Here is an 18,364-nt window from a genome sequence, read left to right as displayed (position 1 = left end):
AACTTGGAGCTATATTTATACATTAGAGGTTTTTTAGCCTGAGACACTGTGAAGAATGTGTTAGGAATAAACTAAAGGCACAAAAGCTAATAAATTTGAGCTACCTTCTCCCAGCTCGCCATCTTTGAATATAACTTTCAGTGTTTGTATATAATACAAAAATGTGTCACTGATTAGTACCTTCCTTGCTTCAATGATCCCTTGTAATTGTGCAATCATTTGGACAAGTGAAATTTTACAAAGAAATGCAGGCCTTCTAAAATCATAAAAATGTTACTAGACCTGTGGGACGAGTAACTTTAATAATCTTGTGGACCTAAGTGCAATGTACTTTTCTCGTAAAGAGGTCTCAAACTGTGTGATCGTAGACAAATATTTTATTTTACAGAGTTGCCTTTTTCTTTATTCTCACATGAGTGCACCTTCAGATACTCGAGTTCAGCATTTCTGCTGTATAAAAAAACGCTTTTGTTTAATTACATAAACTAAACGTTTCTTCAATGTATAATAAGGATCTAGCCCACATATAGAGTACATATGATCCCTGACTCGCGTCTTAGCTGAGGAGTGTTTCTCAGTTCATGTTTAAACACTCACTTTTAATAAATACATTGGTAAAGCATGAGGTGGTAGCACACTGTCATTTACAGACAATACATTTCCCATTAAAATGGCCAAAGACGTTCCCACAAACTTGCAGCTTTACTGATAAAACTATATAGTGTATTAAAAACATTCTGTGTAAATTCTCAGAAAACATTTATCAATAGCACATCACCAATTAAAGTGTTATAATTTGTTTTTATCCTATTAAAATATTTTGTTTGTCGCGCAGAAGTACAAAAATGGGCTTTAACAGCTGCTGACATATATTTTGAAGTGTTTGTACAGTTGACTTAGTTTTTCAATTGTGTGTTAGGAAAGACTTGCCACACTACAGCCTTTCTATGGACACTATTTGTACGGCAGGTCAGATAGTTCACATTACAAAATCCTGGCACTCTGTCGTCAAAAGGAAAAGTAATTGTAAGACTAACTGATTTTTTTTTTTTTTTTTTACCTTTGTCTCTGAACATAGAGCAAATGTGACAAGATCAAAACAAGATTTAAAGGCATCTCTATTGCTCTTACACTTTTGGACTGAACAGAACACCTGTTCTTTGTCAACTTGCTAGAATGGGCGAGTAGGTTCTAAAAACAGCTTGACCTGATATAAAAAAATAAAAAAAGACGCGAAGACTCTCAATAGCGGCTGGGCGAGTAGATTTTCCGAGGGCTGAAATGGACAGCTTCAGCCATACGGCTCCAGACTTCACTCTTCTTTAAGTCCGCTCTGGTACAAAGGTCAGCATAAAAGATGTCGCCCCTAAAAATACTTCGGAACATCCTCTGAAAAAACATGTATCCCAAATTCCACCACCCAAACAATTTGAGCCCCAACCTGTAAAGTCTCTGGTTCTTCGTGATGAACTCTGGTCCCCAATGTCTGGACACAGTTCAAATTTCCAGTGGACCTGATTTAGGTTGAACATGGGCATGCTTATGCCAAAATATTGCCAGATGTTCTCATTACCTCTCATGGTATACATAATATGCTATATTGCGCTTATGCACCCAGTTATACTCCCACAAAAGCACTCTCATAAAGACAGTGACTGACACAATCCGCTACACACCCATAAAACCATTTGCACATCCCTTTACTCACCTATACATCCACTTACATTGTCAGTCACACACCAATGCAGGCACTAAAAAACAGACACTCACGCACCTATTCAGCCATTCATGTACTCCGCACTCAGTCAGTTACACTCACACTTACATATCCATGTACCCAGTTATACACAGTCACTCATCCATCCATACAACCACTTGCATACCTATTTACAAAGCCATACAGCCTGTCACACACCCAGTCAGACAGCGACAAAGGCACTTACACATCCAATGACACCCGCAATTCAATAAACAGTAACACACCCAAACGCCCACCAACACACCTAGTCACACACCCACACAGCTACTTACACATCCAGTGACACACCTACAGAGACACTGATACACTCTCACATATCCACTTACACACCCAGTAACCCACCCTTAGGCACTTGTATACCCATTTATACACCAGCACTCAGACAGTTGCACACTGACATAACCACTTATGTAGCTACCAACTTGCTTAAAGTATATAATCTATTGTAATGTAAAGTTAAATATATTCTACGTTTGCTTCTCAGATATCTACTTGTGTTTAAAGAGAAATTGTGAGGTGGAAAAACAATGAACAATTATGCTTGTTGACAGCATCTATAAACTGGGCAACAGATGACATTTTTTTAGTGCAACTTGCATATGACATTTGCCACAGGAAGTGACCATGTCTTGCTGTTTTGGTGAAACAGCAGAGATGGCACCCATCTGGTCAGGTGATAAGGATCCCACAGATGGTCCATTTGACAATGCACCACCTTCCCTCTTTCTCATCAACCTGTGATTCGTCCTTTCTGTGTATGTGTAGGAAAGTGCCACTGTTGGCATGGTTCCCCCCCCCCCCCCCCCCATGCTCCCCCCTTTCCCAAACACACATTTTGGCAAATGTTAATGCCAACTTTGATTGAAAGTGTGCTTGGACCCTGCTAACCAGGCCCCAGCACCAGTGCTCTTTCCCTAAAACTGTACCTTTGTTCCCACAAGTGGCACAGTCCTGGCACACAGTTGAGTCCCTTGTAAAAGGTACCCATGGTACCAAGGGCCCTGTGGCCAGGGAAGGTCTATAATGGCTGCAGCATGTATTGTGCCACCCTAGGGGATCCCTCACTTAGCACATGCACACTGCCTTGCAGCTTGTGTGTGCTGGTGGGGAGAAAAAGACAAAGTCGACATAGCATCCCTCTCAGGGTGCCATGCCCACAAACCACTGACTGTGGCATAGTTAAGTCACCCCTCTAGTAGGCCTTACAGTCCTAAGGCAGGGTGCACTATACCACAGGTGAGGGCATAGCTGCATGAGCAATATGCCCCTACAGTAAGTCCATTTGTTGACCTTGTAAATGCAGTGTTGCCATACTGAGTATATGGTCTGGGTGTTTGTCACTGTGAACTCCACAGCACAATAATGGCTTCACTGAGTACTGGGAAGTTTGGTATCAAACCTCTCAGCACAATAAACTCACACTGATGCCAGTGTGAGATTTATTGAAAAATGCACACAGAGGGCATCTTAGAGATGCCCCCTGTATGTTTGCCCAACAGCTAGTGTAGGACTGACCGGTCTGTGCCAGCCTGCCACTTTCAGACGAGTTTCTGACCACATGGGGTGAGTGCCTTTGTGCACTCTGTGGTCAGAAACAAAGCCTGTCCTGGGTGGAGGTGCTTCACACCTCCCCCTGCAGGAATTGTAACACCTGGCAGTGAACCTCAGAGGCTCAAGCCTCGGGTTACAGTGCCCCAAGCCACTCCAGCTAGTGGAGATGCCCCCCCCCCCCGACAAAGCCCCATTTTTGGTTACAAGTCCGGCAGGAAAATTAGGGAAAACAAGACGGAGTGACCACCCCGGTCATGACCACCCCTAATGTGTCCAAATCTGAGGTGACCCTCCTCCCAGCAGAATCCTCCATCTTTGTGTGGAGGACAGGGACCAATAGGGATAAGAATGGGCCTCTCTGAAGGGAGTGGGCACAAGGAGGGTGTAGCCACCCTCAGGGTCAGTAGCCATCGGCTACTACCCTCTGAGCCCTAACACACCCCTAATCTAGGATTTAAGGGCCTTCTCGAAGCCAGCTCACCAGCTTCCTGGCAACCTACAAGAAGGACTGCTAAGCTGAAACCCCCAGCAGAGAAGAAGGAAGGCACCTGCTTTGGCCCCAGCCCTACCTGCCTGTCTCCTGCTTCAGGGAACCTGCAAGAAGACCAGTGATGCGTCCAGCAGGCCTAGCGACCTGCCAACTCCAGAGGACTGCCCTGCACCCGAAAGGACCAAGAACTCCAGAGGACAGCGGCTCGGTCTGGGGGGGAAAAAAAAAAACCTACAAGTAAGGACTCTCACCTCACTCCAGATGCGTGAGTCCTGACCACTGTGCACCTGATGGCCATGACCCATGTCAAGGTGATCTACCCAGCAAGAAAGGGTCCCCAGGTTATTGTGAGCAAGAGCCCACCCTGGGTTGACCCCTCCACGACGACGCCTTCAGAGGGAATCCCAAGGACCCCCCCCCTTAACTGCGAGCTCTGGGCTAAGATAACTGACGCCTGAAGAACCACTGCACCCGTAGCCCCCAGGCCTTAAAGAAACCGGCCCCCGGTGCAGCATCGACCAGCAGGCAGCCCTACTCCCTGCCTAGCTGATGGTTTGCCCGCTGCAGTCTGAGTGACCCCCGGGGGTCTCCCCAGCCCTGTGTTGCTGGTGGTGGGTGTTTTGGGTTAACTTGAACCCCCAACGATGGACTATGTACACCCAGGAGAGGAGAACTGTAAGTTGTATACTTACCTGCAAACCTGTACTATCTTTTCTTCCCCCAGGAACTATTGAAAAATGCACTGTCCACTTTTAAAATAGCTTTTTGCCATTTTAAGAAAAACTGTATACATTGTCAACTCTGTTCAAAGTCCTGATTGTGGGTGTGTGTATGTATGTGTATGTATGATATATACACACAAAGTACCTTATAGCTTATGTACTTACCTGCAAACAGAATCTAGTGGTTTTAGAAATAAATTAACAAAACATATTTTTCTTTAGAAAATCCTATTGGTCTGGAGTGAAGTCACTGAGTGTGTGTTTCTTCTATTGTTGGTGTACGTACAACAAATGCTTAACACTGCCCTCTGATAAGCCTAACTTCTCGAACACACTACCACAAAAAAGAGCATTAGTGTTCTCTATTTCAGCCTCTGTTGAGCCTCTTGGAGAACCCCTTGACTCTGTGCACACTATATTTTATTTTGATATAGTATATACAGAGCCAGCTTCCTACAGTATGGATTTCAGGTATTTCCATATAGAGGGTGTGCTAGGTGAATACTTCTCCACCGCACCTCTTGCCAGTTTTTGGCTGCATATATTTCATTGGGCAGATTCGTGAAGAACTTTCTTGTCTCCTGAAGGGATGGAGAAATATTTTCAAACATTTGAGGAATTATTTGGAGGTGGTTAATCTGCCTCTTTTTCCTGCTCTCCCCCTTCTCTTATATCTTCAGCAGAAGAGATCTTATCTCCGAAACTCTCTTTTGAAGGAAATCCAGAAACAATGGAGCAGTGGTTTTCAGTCTGTCTCCAGAAAGATGTGAAACCAAATTAACTAATTTAGGGTATGGTTTGTAATGTGGATGGGTGGAGGCTTAGGGCTTGGCCTTATTACGACCTTGGTGTGACAGATATCCCATCCGCTATATTACAAGTTCCATTATATTCTATGGAGCTTGTAAAACGACAGACTGGATATCCATCACAAAATGTATAATAAGAATAAATGTCTTAATACAGTATATATGAAAGTTCCTTCTTTTTGGCATGGTTACCCCCACTTTTTGCCTGCTCTCAGTATGCTTTGACTGTTTTCACTGGGATCCTGCTAACCAGGACACTAGTGATTCTACTCTCTCCCTCTAAATTTGGTTGCTTTGGGACTTTGGTCACCCCTCCCAATTGGCATACTGGCGCCCCCATATAAGTTCCTAGTATATGGTACTAAGGTACCCGGGGAATTGGGGTTCCCCATGGACTGATGAATGTATTGTGCCACCCGTGGGAGCCCATGCAAAATGTGTCTGCAGGCTTGCTGTTGCAGGCTCCATGGAAAGGCGCATGCACCCTTTCACTACAGGTCACTGCACCAGGTCAGTGTAAGTCACCCCTATGGTAGGGCCTCCTAGTCCAGAAGGCAGGGTGCAGATACCTGTGTGTGAGGGCACCCCTGCATGAGCAGAGGTACCCCTACGAACTCCAGCTCCTTTACACTGGACTTCATAAGTGCGGGAAAGCCATTTTACCCGTGTACTGGACACCGGTCCTCTAGCTGTGTCCAGCTTCATAATGGTAACTCCGAACCTGGGCATGTTCGGTATCAAACACATCGGAATCATACCCCAATACTGTTGCCAGTATTGGTTGTATGATTCCATACACTCTGGGAGCAATACGCAGGGTGGAAGCACTGTCAGTTGTTGTTATGTAGGGATGATCATGATTGAAAGGTGCCTGGAAGAGGAAAAGGTTGAGGTACAATAATCAGTGCCTATCCACATTTTGTACATGATAGCTATGCCACCTTTGTTCTTTTGTGGCATTTTCTTATGAAGGATGGTTTAACTGTTGGATATTAGCTTAACTAAGTCGATATTAGCTCTGTCTCTGTGATGAACAACATACTTAGAATGTGTAAAGTTACAGGACCTGAGGTCTTACAAGTATGTCCTTGTGTGGGGCTGATATTGTTGTGGTTTTGTAGTTTTGATGGGTTCTACTGAGCAAGTTATTGAATATTGAGGCCTGTGTGTCAGAAGAAGAGGCTTGAAGGGTGTTTCTGAACGTATTTGGGGAGCACCTGCCAGATGGTGAGCTAACAGTTAATTTATTGGTTACATTTATGGCAGCCTCGTTAAATTAACAAAGTGTGGCTTGACTCGTGGTGCAAGGAGGGTTCACTTTTGTCAGAGAGGATGTGGTCAGTAATGACTTGCAGTTGAAAGTCTGTCTGTTGCCTTTGTTAAGTGATGGTCATACACAGAAGAAAGGGAAGATTTATTGTAGCAATCAAATGCTTCTAGATATCAACGCAAAGGGTGCACTTCACAATTGAGCATTTCGAATGGCATGACCGGGTTCTTTCTGGGTATTCAGCACTCTCAGTTGAGAGTGAATCCTTTCACATTGAAGTGTGCCCCTGTCACCTTCTCCAGTTGCCTGCCATTGGTGGCAGCAAATTCTTCATACGCCTATACCGAAGTGACATGGAGGGGTCCACTTCTAGTATGCCCATATTGTGGATGTTTGAAGTATTGGATTATGAGTCATTCTTTATTTAGTGTTCATTAGTTTTTAAAAGTTGAACTTGTCAAAAAGTGTTGTGTGTTTTTTTTTTTTGGTGCTAGAGTGCTGTTTTCAGTTCATTCGAAATTCCTCTATTATATCTGTGTGTTATCTCGGCTGTTTTACTCCTCAGCTTCCATTCAGTTAACTATCCTTAAAGTTCCTGCTCTGTGAAGAACTGAAAATAAAGTTTTGAAACTAGTTGATAGTTCAGTATGTCCACACGACTAGTTGGGGCATGTGTGCATTTTCATACTTTTTATTTTATTTTATTTTTTTATAGTTAAATCATGCAAGACCTATTCACAGCGAGGACCGGTTTACTAGAAGGCGGCGGCAGTTGTGCTGCGATAGACCTACAAGGCACGCTGCGGACCAGCCTCTTTCACAGTAAAGACTTTAATGTTGTACAATCCGGCTCCACAGCACTGCCGTTCTTCTCTTCCTTTCCCTCTTATGAATAAGCCAGAGCACTACATGTGGCTAGCTATTATAGACTTATTTGCCCTGTACTTCTTGAAGTGCAGTCATAGCGAGCTGCTCATTACCCTGGACTTTAGAAGGTCAAACTGTAAATTATTTCCCCTTCCCATAGTGTAGCTGTGCACAAAATCTGTTGCAGAGTGTACACGGTTCACACCTATATTCTGAACCCTTTCAGTGGCTCCATTATGGAGTTGCAGCTGCTAAATGTGGGTTGTGGAAGTACATTGTAGCAGTTTTATGGATATAGGGATGTGCTGATATTAGCCCAGGCCAATACTACAACCCATCTCATTTTCACACATAAATGCTTAGTACTGGGTTATGCAAGTTCATTTTAGTATATTTATGGGCAGATGTGCTCTGGGATGCTTCTCGGGGATTTGCACACAATCAAATAGCAAGAAGTAGCTGTAGGAAAGTGCCTCTTTTGACAGGGTTCCCGCCCCACATTTGCCTGGGTCTGGTGTAATTTCGACTGCAATGGCACTGGGTTCCTGCTAACCAGGACCCAAGTGCCAGATCTCTTTTCCCCAGATCTACTCAGTAGTCCTTTCCAATTGGCAAGATCATTAGCACACACTGTGCATCCTAGTAAACAGTACTCCTGGTATCCCTGGTACTGAGGGCTTGGGGTACTAAGGAGGGTCCCTAAGGGCTGCAGCACGAATTTTGCCACCGTAAGAGACCCCTTACCAAGCACATCACAGGCTGCATGTTTTAGTGCAGACAAAAAGTGAAAACACGACATGGCACACAGCCTGTGTGCCATGTCCCCTAAACACCGCATGCAATATATGTAAGTCGCCCCTCTAGCAGGCCTTAAAGCCCTAAGGCAGGGTGCATTATCTTACATGTCGGGGCATATCTGAACGAGCAGGTATACCCCTGCTATGTCTGTCGCTTCTCAGACATAGTAAATGGCCAGGAAAGCCATTTTAAGTCCATGTGCTGAACAATGGTCACTAAGAGTTTCCCAGCTACATGATGGTTTCTCTGAATATAGGAATGTTTGGTATCAGATATCTCAAATAATAAACCCTCACTGATGCCAGCCAGTACTCCCGAGGGCCAGAGGCAAAAGCCTGCTCTGGAGAGGGATATTAGCACCTCACCCAGGCATGATTGACATTCCAGTCTGAGAAACTTCAAAGGCCTAGCCGCCTTTGCAATGCGACCCAGGTCTCTCCAGATGGCGGAGACGATTGTGACTTGGTACCAGCTCCACCAGCCTACCCGCTGATCTCAACAGACTCTATAGACTCTACCCAAAAAGACAACTCGTCGTGCAGCTGAGCTTCCAAGAAACCCAGGAAGACAGCCTGTCTACCACAAAGACAGACTGCCATGAGCAGCGGATCTGCTCTGCAAGAAAGTCTCAAGAAAGGAATCTGCAGCCTCTGAAACAGCGAAGACTCTGCACCTGACTTCCACAACCCGAGGTGAAGCCAACCAGCAGTGCCAGCAAAGTTCCCCAGCTGTCCAGAGTCTGATTCCACCTGAATGTGACCCCTTTTGGACTCCAAGTTGCCTGCAGCCTCTGCACGCAGGTCCCCTCTCTCACAGGCTTGTGGTGAGAAGAAAAACCGGCACTTCCAGCAGCCACTGCACCCTTCACCCACAACCCAATCTGAGGTGGATCACCAGTGCTAAAGACGTCCCCCAGCCTCACCTGAGCTCTAGCCCACCCTTGTGTCACCCCTGCTGGGCTCCCCATACCGCCTGCAGCCTCAACACACAGGCCCCCTCTGTACCCGATGCCTAAGGACACCCCATGCATCCATTGCCCCTGAGCACTGGTGAAAAGGACCAAAGGTGCACCTACGTCCCCGAACACCTCAAGTCTGCAACCTACGTGTTTGTTGTCCCTGACTGGCTTCCTAGCCAGAGCCTGCAGCCTGTCTTCATGAGGACCAATTCCCTTAGAAATCTATTGGGAACCTGACGTCTTGCTCCACCTCGGCACTTGGCCGCCACAGTGCTGTTCGGAGTGACCTGCTGTTGTGGTTTCGATCAGTTCCCAGTATTTGCCTTAACTTTGAGATTGGCCTTGTAAGTCGTTGTTAACTGTGTGTTTTGCTTAACATTGTTTTCCTCCGTAGGTTAGCACTGAAGAACTCTGAAATTGTGATTAGTGTCGATTTTTTTAAATTGAAAAAGTATTTATGCTTGAAAAGGTACTTAACTGAAATTAAGTTCTTGGGTTTAAAGTATATATAAAAATAAGTGTTATTTTTCTAAATTGGTCTCTGATTTTGTTCTTTGTGAGTATCTTTTATTGCCTCTGTGAGTACAACAAATGTTTTGCACTACCCTCTGACATGCCTAACTGCTTGCCCTCACTAGTACAAAATATAGCATTAGTCCTATCTACTTTTGCCTCTGCAAACCAATTGGGGATCCACTGTACTCTCTGCACGGTGTACTTCTTTTAGTGCATCATATAGAGAGCCAGCTTCCAAAACTTGCGTAGGCCCAGTGTATCTGTTTTATAGGGTCATGCTGAGGTGACTGGTATCAGTCGCTGCCTGAAATTAGAGTGAAGGTCATTAAAGATTGTATTGGCAAAGCCTTCACATTTACAATGCCTAGATGTGTGTTATTTACCCCCCTTTTGTCATATTTCTGCGTTCCTTATGACCAGTTATGCATAAGATTTTAAATGATTGTTTATTTTCCAGGCACCGCTGGGACACAATTCCACAAAAAGAAAGACTTTTCCTGAAGGAGAGGGTTATGCAGCTAATATCCACTGTGAGTACTCTACAGGGGTATGACTTTGAAAACATTGGGCCAGATGTATAAAGATTTAATTCTCAAAAAAGGATTGCAAATTTGATTTTGCGAAATGACCAATGTACTAATAGGTAATTTTGCTAAATAATGATCCCACGAGGGCCATAGAATGGCCTGTCTAATTAATAGTCATTACACAGGTCACAATTTGTGATACCACGTGTGATTGGCTGCAAACACAGTGAACGTGGCCTGCAAGGGACAACAAACCATAACTTTCCCTATGATTGCAGGGAAAATAAAAGCAGCCCGCGCTTCTTACAGGCTCCTAGACCACTACCTATTCTCCCAGAAGCTGCCAACTCATTTCACCAAGGGAAAGCAGTCCAAGGGGGTACCTTCACCTTTGCGAATCAGTTACCACTCCAGCGTGGGAGTCAGCAACTGATCAGTAGTTTACAAGTGGAATTGCTGTTGCAAACAATTAATACATGCCATATCAAACCACAATTCAAAAGAAATACCCTTTCCAGATTGCAGTTTGGTAGAGGTTGCTGAGTGAATTTAGCGTATCTGGAAAACATTTCTGACTTGCAAATGTGGTTTTATACATTAGGAAAGGAGATTTTTTTGGGGGTAAACAAAGTGATTTTGTGAATCACTGGGTTTACAACTGCAAAATCTTTTAGAATCTCTGAACTATTGTGCTTAGAGCATCACTGGAGAAAGACATAATTTGTTTTCAGGGTGCAATAGCTTTTAAGTGCTTTGCTTTAGTAAAAAGGCCCAGTAAACATGGCTATCTTTTGATGTAGTGAAGAATGGTGTTTCTTAGTCTTCTCCTCACCTGTGTATTATTTTCTCCACCTCATCCTTATAATCTCCTTAACTGTATTTCATTCTCTTTTCTTAGGGATTGAAACCTGGTTTAGAAGAAGAGGTTTGCATTAAAAATGGCTATGCTCGTATTATGGTGGAAATAATAAAAAAAGAAGGGATAAAAAATTGGTCGGAACAGTTGGCTGAGTTGCAGACTCTTCTATCGAAAGGGGTATGAATCACTTCTCTATTGCATTCAATGTGCATGGAAGCTATTCGATTAGGATGATTTTTAATGAAACTGATACTTGATTTACAATTTCTACCTGCCTGTTCCACATGCGTGTCACACATTCACCAGCCATCCCTGGCCAGTTCTAGTGTTTTCTGAAGAACACATCAAAAGCTTCTTCTATTCTCCTTTTTTTTTATATTTTTTTTTTTAAATCTAATCACTTATTGTCCATACCTTATGTGAATTTAGATAAGCATGCTTCTGTCATCTACTGTCGTTGCAAGTTGTTTTTCTTCGACAACGATTTTCGAGTCAGGTGCTCCCAAGGAAAAGAAGGCTTGCCTTTGCAGAGGAGCATGCAGCACGAATGCCTAAAGGTTCCAGGACAGCTTTCTCAAAAAGATAAGAACAACCAGGCCCAAGTCGTCTTAGTGACTTTGGATTGGGCAAGGAGAGTCCTGTACCCAAGGGTAGGTCGCTCCCCCTGCCGCTCCTCCAGCTCCTCCAGGTTCCTGAGTTCCTGAGACCCACCTCACAGTAAGTACCCCCCACCTCCCAGCCCCGCGCTACTCACCCTCTCTCCTGCTCCTGCTTCTTTTCCTCCTCTCTGTCTCTTCCTCCTCGCTCCTCCTCTGCAATCTTCTTCTGTACTCTTCTTTTCCCCGTCTTCTCTCTTCTTCTGTGCGCTCCTCAGCCTCTCCTGTCGCCTCTCTTCCTCCTCATCTTGCTCTGTGGTCTTCTGCCTTCTGCTCTTCGTCTTCTGTATCTTCTTTGTTGATCTTCTGTTCGTCTGCTCTTCTGCTTCTTCGTCCCCTGCATCTTCCTCCGTGTTCTTCTGTTCCTCTCTGTTCTTTTCTTCGGTTTCTTCTGTGTTCTTCTGTTCTTCTGTGCTCTTCTCTTCGGTTCTTCTGTGTTCTTCTGTTCTTCTGTGTTCTTCTCTTCTGTTCCTCTGTGCTCTTCTGTTCTTCTGTGTTCTTCTCTTCTGTTCCTCTGTGTTCTTCTGCTCTTCTGTGTTCTTCCGGTCTTCTGTGTTCTTCTCTTCTGTTCTTCTGTGTTCTTCTCTTCTGTGTTCTTCCGGTCTCCTGTGTTCTTCTCTTCTGTTCTTCTGTGTTCTTCTGTTCTTCTGTGTTCTTCTGTTCCTCTGTGCTCTTCCGGTCTTCTGTGCTCTTCGCTTCCTCTGTTCTTCGGTCTTCTACGACCCCTGTCTCTTCCCGCCCCTGTCTCTGCCCTCCTGCTCCTGCCTCACCCCCCTCTATCTCTCCACCTCTCTCTCACTATCACCCACATCTACCCTTTCGCTACCTGCCTCCCTCACTCCTCTACCTATCTCTCCATCTAACTCCCTCACTCACCCCCTCCTCCTATCTACCTATTTTTCTATCTCTCCACCTATTTCTCTATTTCCCTTTCTCTCCCCCCCGTCCCGACACCCCCTCTGTTACCTATCTACCTATCTTCTCACTCTACCTCTCACCCTCACCCGCCTCTACCACCCCCATCCCCTATCTTTTCAACCCTACTCCTATCTCTCTCCCTAATCTCCTAAAACTCCTAACACTCACCCCCCTCCACCCTTAAACCCCCCTCCCCCAGCTCTTCTCACTCTACCTGTCCCCCCCTCCCTCGCGCTTTCCCGCCGCGACCTCCTGCACGCCCCCGCCCCCCAGCTCCCATTCGCCCCCAGCTGACCCCTCCCCCCCTCCTCCCTCTTATGGCGGCCGCTGCGCGACAGTGGTAGCGACCCTTGACCCAAGGGTAGGTCGCTCCCCCTGCCGCTGCAGCTCCTCCAGCTCCTCCAGGTTCCTGAGTTCCTGAGACCCACCTCACAGTAAGTACCCCCCACCTCCCAGCCCCTCGCCCTGCCCCGCGCTACTCACCCTCTCTCCTGCTCCTGCTTCTTTTCCTCCTCTCTGTCTCTTCCTCCTCGCTCCTCCTCTGCAATCTTCTTCTGTACTCTTCTTTTCCCTGTCTTCTCTCTTCTTCTGTGCGCTCCTCAGCCTCTCCCGTCTCCTCTCTTCCTCCTCATCTTGCTCTGTGGTCTTCTGCCTTCTGCTCTTCGTCTTCTGTATCTTCTTTGTTGATCTTCTGTTCGTCTGCTCTTCTGCTTCTTCGTCCCCTGCATCTTCCTCTGTGTTCTTCTGTTCCTCTGTGTTCTTCTCTTCGGTTTCTTCTGTGTTCTTCTGTGCTCTTCTCTTCGGTTCTTCTGTGTTCTTCTGTTATTCTGTGTTCTTCTGTTCTACTCTTCTGTTCCTCTGTGTTCTTCTGCTCTTCTGTGTTCTTCTCTTCTGTTCTTCTGTGTTCTGCTGTTCTTCTGGTCTTCTGTGTTCTTCTCTTCTGTTCTTCCGGTCTTCTCTGTTCTTCCGGTCTTCTGTGTTCTTCTCTTCTGTTCTTTTGTGTTCTTCTGTTCCTCTGTGTTCTTCCGGTCTTCTGTGCTCTTCGCTTCCTCTGTTCTTCGGTCTTCTCCGACCCCTGTCTCTTCCCGCCCCTGTCTCTGCCCTCCTGCTCCTGCCTCACCCCCCTCTATCTCTCCACCTATCTCTCACTATCACCCACATCTACCCTTTCGCTACCTGCCTCCCTCACTCCTCTACCTATCTCTCCATCTAACTCCCTCACTCACCCCCTCCTCCTATCTACCTATTTTTCTATCTCTCCACCTATCTCTCTATCTATTTCCCTATCTCTCCCCCGTCCCGACACCCCCTCTGTTACCTATCTCCCTATCCTCTCACTCTACCTCTCACCCTCACCCACCCTATCCTCTCACTCTACCTCTCACCCTCACCGGCCTCTACCACCCCCCTCCCCTATCTTTTCAACCCTACTCCTATCTCTCTCCCTAATCTCCTAAAACTCCTAACACTCACCCCCCTCCACCCTCAAACTCCCCTCCCCCAGCTCTTCTCACTCTACCTGTCCCCCCCCTCCCTCGCGCTTTCCCGCCGCGACCTTCTGCACGCCCCTGCCCCCCAGCTCCCATTCGCCCCCAGCTGACCCCTCCTCCCTCTTATGGCGGCCGCTGCGCGACACTGGGAGCGACCCTTGACCCAAGGGTAGGTCGCTCCCCCTGCCGCTGCATCTCCTCCAGGTTCCTGAGACCCACCTCACAGTAAGTACCCCCCACCTCCCAGCCCCTCGCCCTGCCCGCGCTACTCACCCTCTCTCCTGCTTCTTTTCCTCCTCTCTGTCTCTTCCTCCTCGCTCCTCCTCTGCAATCTTCTTCTGTACTCTTCTTTTCCCCGTCTTCTCTCTTCTTCTGTGCGCTCCTCAGCCTCTCCTGTCGCCTCTCTTCCTCCTCATCTTGCTCTGTGGTCTTCTGCCTTCTGCTCTTCGTCTTCTGTATCTTCTTTGTTGATCTTCTGTTCGTCTGCTCTTCTGCTTCTTCGTCCCCTGCATCTTCCTCTGTGTTCTTCCGTTCCTCTGTGTTCTTGTCTTCGGTTTCTTCTGTGTTCTTCTCTTCTGTTCCTCTGTGCTCTTCTGTTCTTCTGTGTTCTTCTCTTCTACTCCTCTGTGTTCTTCTGCTCCACAGTGTTCTTCTGCTCCACAGTGTTCTTCTGCTCCACAGTGTTCTTCTGCTCCACAGTGTTCTTCTGCTCCACAGTGTTCTTCTGCTCCTCTGTGTTCTTCTGCTCCTCTGTGTTCTTCTGCTCCTCTGTGTTCTTCTGCTCTTCTGTGTTCTTCTGTTCTTCTGTGTTCTTCTCTTCTGTTCTTCTGTGTTCTTCCAGTCTTCTGTGTTCTTCTCTTCTGTTCTTCCGGTCTTCTGTGCTCGTCGCTTCTTCTGTTCTTCTGTGTTCTTCTCTTCTGTTCTTCTGTGTTCTTCTCTTCTGTTCTCTGTTTTTCCGGTCTTCTCTGTTTTTCCGGTCTTCTCTGTTTTTCCGGTCTTCTCTGTTTTTCCGGTCTTCTCTGTTTTTCCGGTCTTCTGTGCTCTTCGCTTCTTCTGTTCTTCGGTCTTCTCCGACCCCTGTCTCTTCCTGCCCCTGTCTCTGCCCTCCTGCCTCACCCCCCTCTATCTCTCCACCTATCTCTCACTATCACCCACATCTACCCTTTCGCTAACTGCCTCCCTCACTCCTCTACCTATCTCTCCATCTAACTCCCTCACTGACCCCCTCCTCCTATCTACCTATTTTTCTATCTCTCCACCTATCTCTCCATCTATCTATTTCCCTATCTCTCCCCCCGTCCCGACACCCCCTCTGTTACCTATCTCCCTATCCTCTCACTCTACCTCTCACCCCCCTCCCCTATCTTTTCAACCCTACTCCTATCTCTCTCCCTAATCTCCTAAAACTCCTAACCCTCACCCCCCTCCACCCTTAACCCCCCCTCAGCTCTTCTCACTCTACCTGTCCCCCCCTTCCCTCACGCTTTCCCGCCGCGACCTCCTGCACGCCCCCGCCCCCCAGCTCCCATTCGCCCCCAGCTGACCCCTCCTCCCCCCTCCTCCCTCTTATGGCGGCCGCTGCGCATCTGTGCAGCGGGCGCGCCAGAGGCAAGCCTGTCTGCGCCTGGCCCGCGCCCTGCGCCACGACCCCTGGTCCCCAGCCCTCCCCTACCCTGCTGACCCGCTACGACCCCACCACCCTCCACGCCCTCAAACCCGGGCGCTCCAACACCTGCTTCCAAGCCCACCCCAAGCGCACCCATGGACCCTTCGCCTGTAACTCCTGCAAACGCATCTTCCACCACGCAACTACCACGACCACCAGCCCACGCGCCATCAACCACCTCAAGTGCATCCTTGTCAACGCGCGCTCTGTCCACAAGCATGCCGTCGAACTCTGGGACCTCCTGGACTCCACAGCTCCGGACGTCGCCTTCATCATGGAAACCTGGATGAACGCCTCATCAGCTCCAGACATCGCCACTGCCATCCCCGAAGGCTACAAGATCTACAGAAAAGACCACACCAACCAAGTAGGAGGAGTGTAAAGAAATGGCTTCCTGTTGCAGTTACCCCCCACTTTTTGCTTGATACTGATGCTGACTTGACTGAGAAGTGTGCTGGGACCCTGCTAACCAGGCCCCAGCACCAGTGTTCTTTCACCTAAAATGTACCATTGTTTCCACAATTGGCACAACCCTGGCACCTAGGTAAGTCCCTTGTAACTGGTACCCCTGGTACCAAGGGCCCTGATGCCAGGGAAGGTCTCAAGGGGCTGCAGCATGTCTTATGCCACCCTAGGGACCCCTCACTCAGCACAGACACACTGCTTACCAGCTTGTGTGTGCTGGTGGGGAGAAAATGACTAAGTCGACATGGCACTCCCCTCAGGGTGCCATGCCAACCTCACACTGCCTGTGGCATAGGTAAGTCACCCCTCTAGCAGGCCTTACAGCCCTAAGGCAGGGTGCACTATACCACAGGTGAGGGCATAGGTGCATGAGCACTATGCCCCTACAGTGTCTAAGCAAAACCTTAGACATTGTAAGTGCAGGGTAGCCATAAGAGTATATGGGCTGGGAGTCTGTCAAAAACGAACTCCACAGCTCCATAATGGCTACACTGAATACTGGGAAGTTTAGTATCAAACTTCTCAGAATAATAAACCCACACTGATGCCAGTGTTGGATTTATTAAAAAATGCACACAGAGGGCATCTTAGACATACCCCCTGTATTTTACCCAATTGTTCAGTGCAGGACTGACTGGTCTCTGCCAGCCTGCTGCTGAGAGACGAGTTTCTGACCCCATGCGGTGAGAGCCTTTGTGCTCTCTGATGACAGAAACAAAGCCTGCTCTGGGTGGAGGTGCTTCACACCTCCCCCCTGCAGGAACTGTAACACCTAGCAGTGAGCTTCAAAGGCTCAAGCTTCGTGTTACAATGCCCCAGGGCACTCCAGCTAGTGGAGATGCCCGCCTCCTGGACCCAGCCCCCACTTTTGGCGGCAAGTCCAGGAGAGATAATGAGAAAAACAAGGAGGAGTCACTGGCCAGTCAGGACAGCCCCTAATGTGACCTGAGCTGAGGTGACTCTGACTTTTAGAAATCCTCCATCTTGTAGAAGGAGGATTCCCCCAATAGGGATAGGAATGTGACCCCCCTCCCCTTGGGAGGAGGCACAAGGAGGGTGTACCCACCCTCAGGGCTACTAACCCCCCAGACCTAAACACGCCCTTAAATTTAGTATTTAAGGGCTCCCCTGAACCTAAGAATTTAGATTCCTGAAACTTAACGAAGAAGAAGACTGCTGAGCTGAAAACCCCTGCAGAAGAACAAAGAAGACACCAACTGCTTTGGCCCCAGTCCTACCGGCCTGTCTCCTGCCTTCTAAAGAAACCTGCTCCAGCGACGCTTTCTCAAGGACCAGCGACCTCTGAATCCTCAGAGGACTGCCCTGCTTCAAGAAAGACAAGAAACTCCTGAGGACAGCGGCACTGCTCCAAAAGAACTGAAACTTTGTTACAGAGGAGCAGATTTAAAGACCCCTGCAACTCCCCGCAAGAAGCGTGAGACTTGCAACACTGCACCCGGCGACCCCGACTCGACTGGTGGAGAACCAACAAATCAGGGAGGACCCTCCGGCGACTCCGAGACCAAAGTTGTCCCCCCTGAGCCCCCACAGCGACGCCTGCAGAGGGAATCCCGAGGCTCCCCCTGACCGCGACTGCCTGAACTCTACTTTCCCGACGGCTGGAAAAGACCCTGCACCCGCAGCCCCCAGCACCTGAAGGATCGGAACTTCTGTGCAGGAGTGACCCCCAGGAGGCCCTCTCCCTTGCCTAGGTGGTGGCTTCCCACGAGGAGCCCCCCCTTGCCTGCTGCACCGCTGAAGAGACCCCTTGGTCTCCCATTGAAATCTACAGAGAACCCGACGCTTGTTTACACACTGCACCCGGCCGCCCCCGCGCTGCTGAGGGTGTACTTTTTGTGCTGACTTGTGTCCCCCCCGGTGCCCTACAAAACCCCCCTGGTCTGCCCTCCGAAGACGCGGGTACCTACCTGCTGGCAGACCGGAACCGGGGCACCCCCTTCTCTCCATTGAAGCCTATGTGTTTTGGGCACCTCTTTGACCTCTGCACCTGACCGGCCCTGAGCTGCTGGTGTGGTAACTTTG

General features: G+C 47.9%; 1 protein-coding gene across 2 annotated transcripts in view; it reads left to right on the top strand.

The window, feature by feature from the left end:
* The window catches only part of LOC138296807 (exportin-5-like), a 1,394,731-nt gene that overhangs the window by 58,783 nt on the left and 1,317,584 nt on the right, over positions 1 to 18,364 (top strand). For both annotated transcript variants that reach the window (XM_069236253.1, XM_069236252.1), the window contains exons 3-4: positions 10,198 to 10,270; positions 11,166 to 11,303. In XM_069236253.1, the coding sequence (XP_069092354.1) occupies positions 10,198 to 10,270; positions 11,166 to 11,303 (211 nt within the window). The remainder of the gene's footprint in view (positions 1 to 10,197; positions 10,271 to 11,165; positions 11,304 to 18,364) is intronic.

This window comes from Pleurodeles waltl, chromosome 5, assembly GCF_031143425.1.
Source record: "Pleurodeles waltl isolate 20211129_DDA chromosome 5, aPleWal1.hap1.20221129, whole genome shotgun sequence".
NCBI lineage: Eukaryota > Metazoa > Chordata > Amphibia > Caudata > Salamandridae > Pleurodeles > Pleurodeles waltl.
The sequence above is the reverse complement of the archived record's forward strand: the minus strand, read 5'-3'. Positions and strand labels throughout refer to the sequence as shown.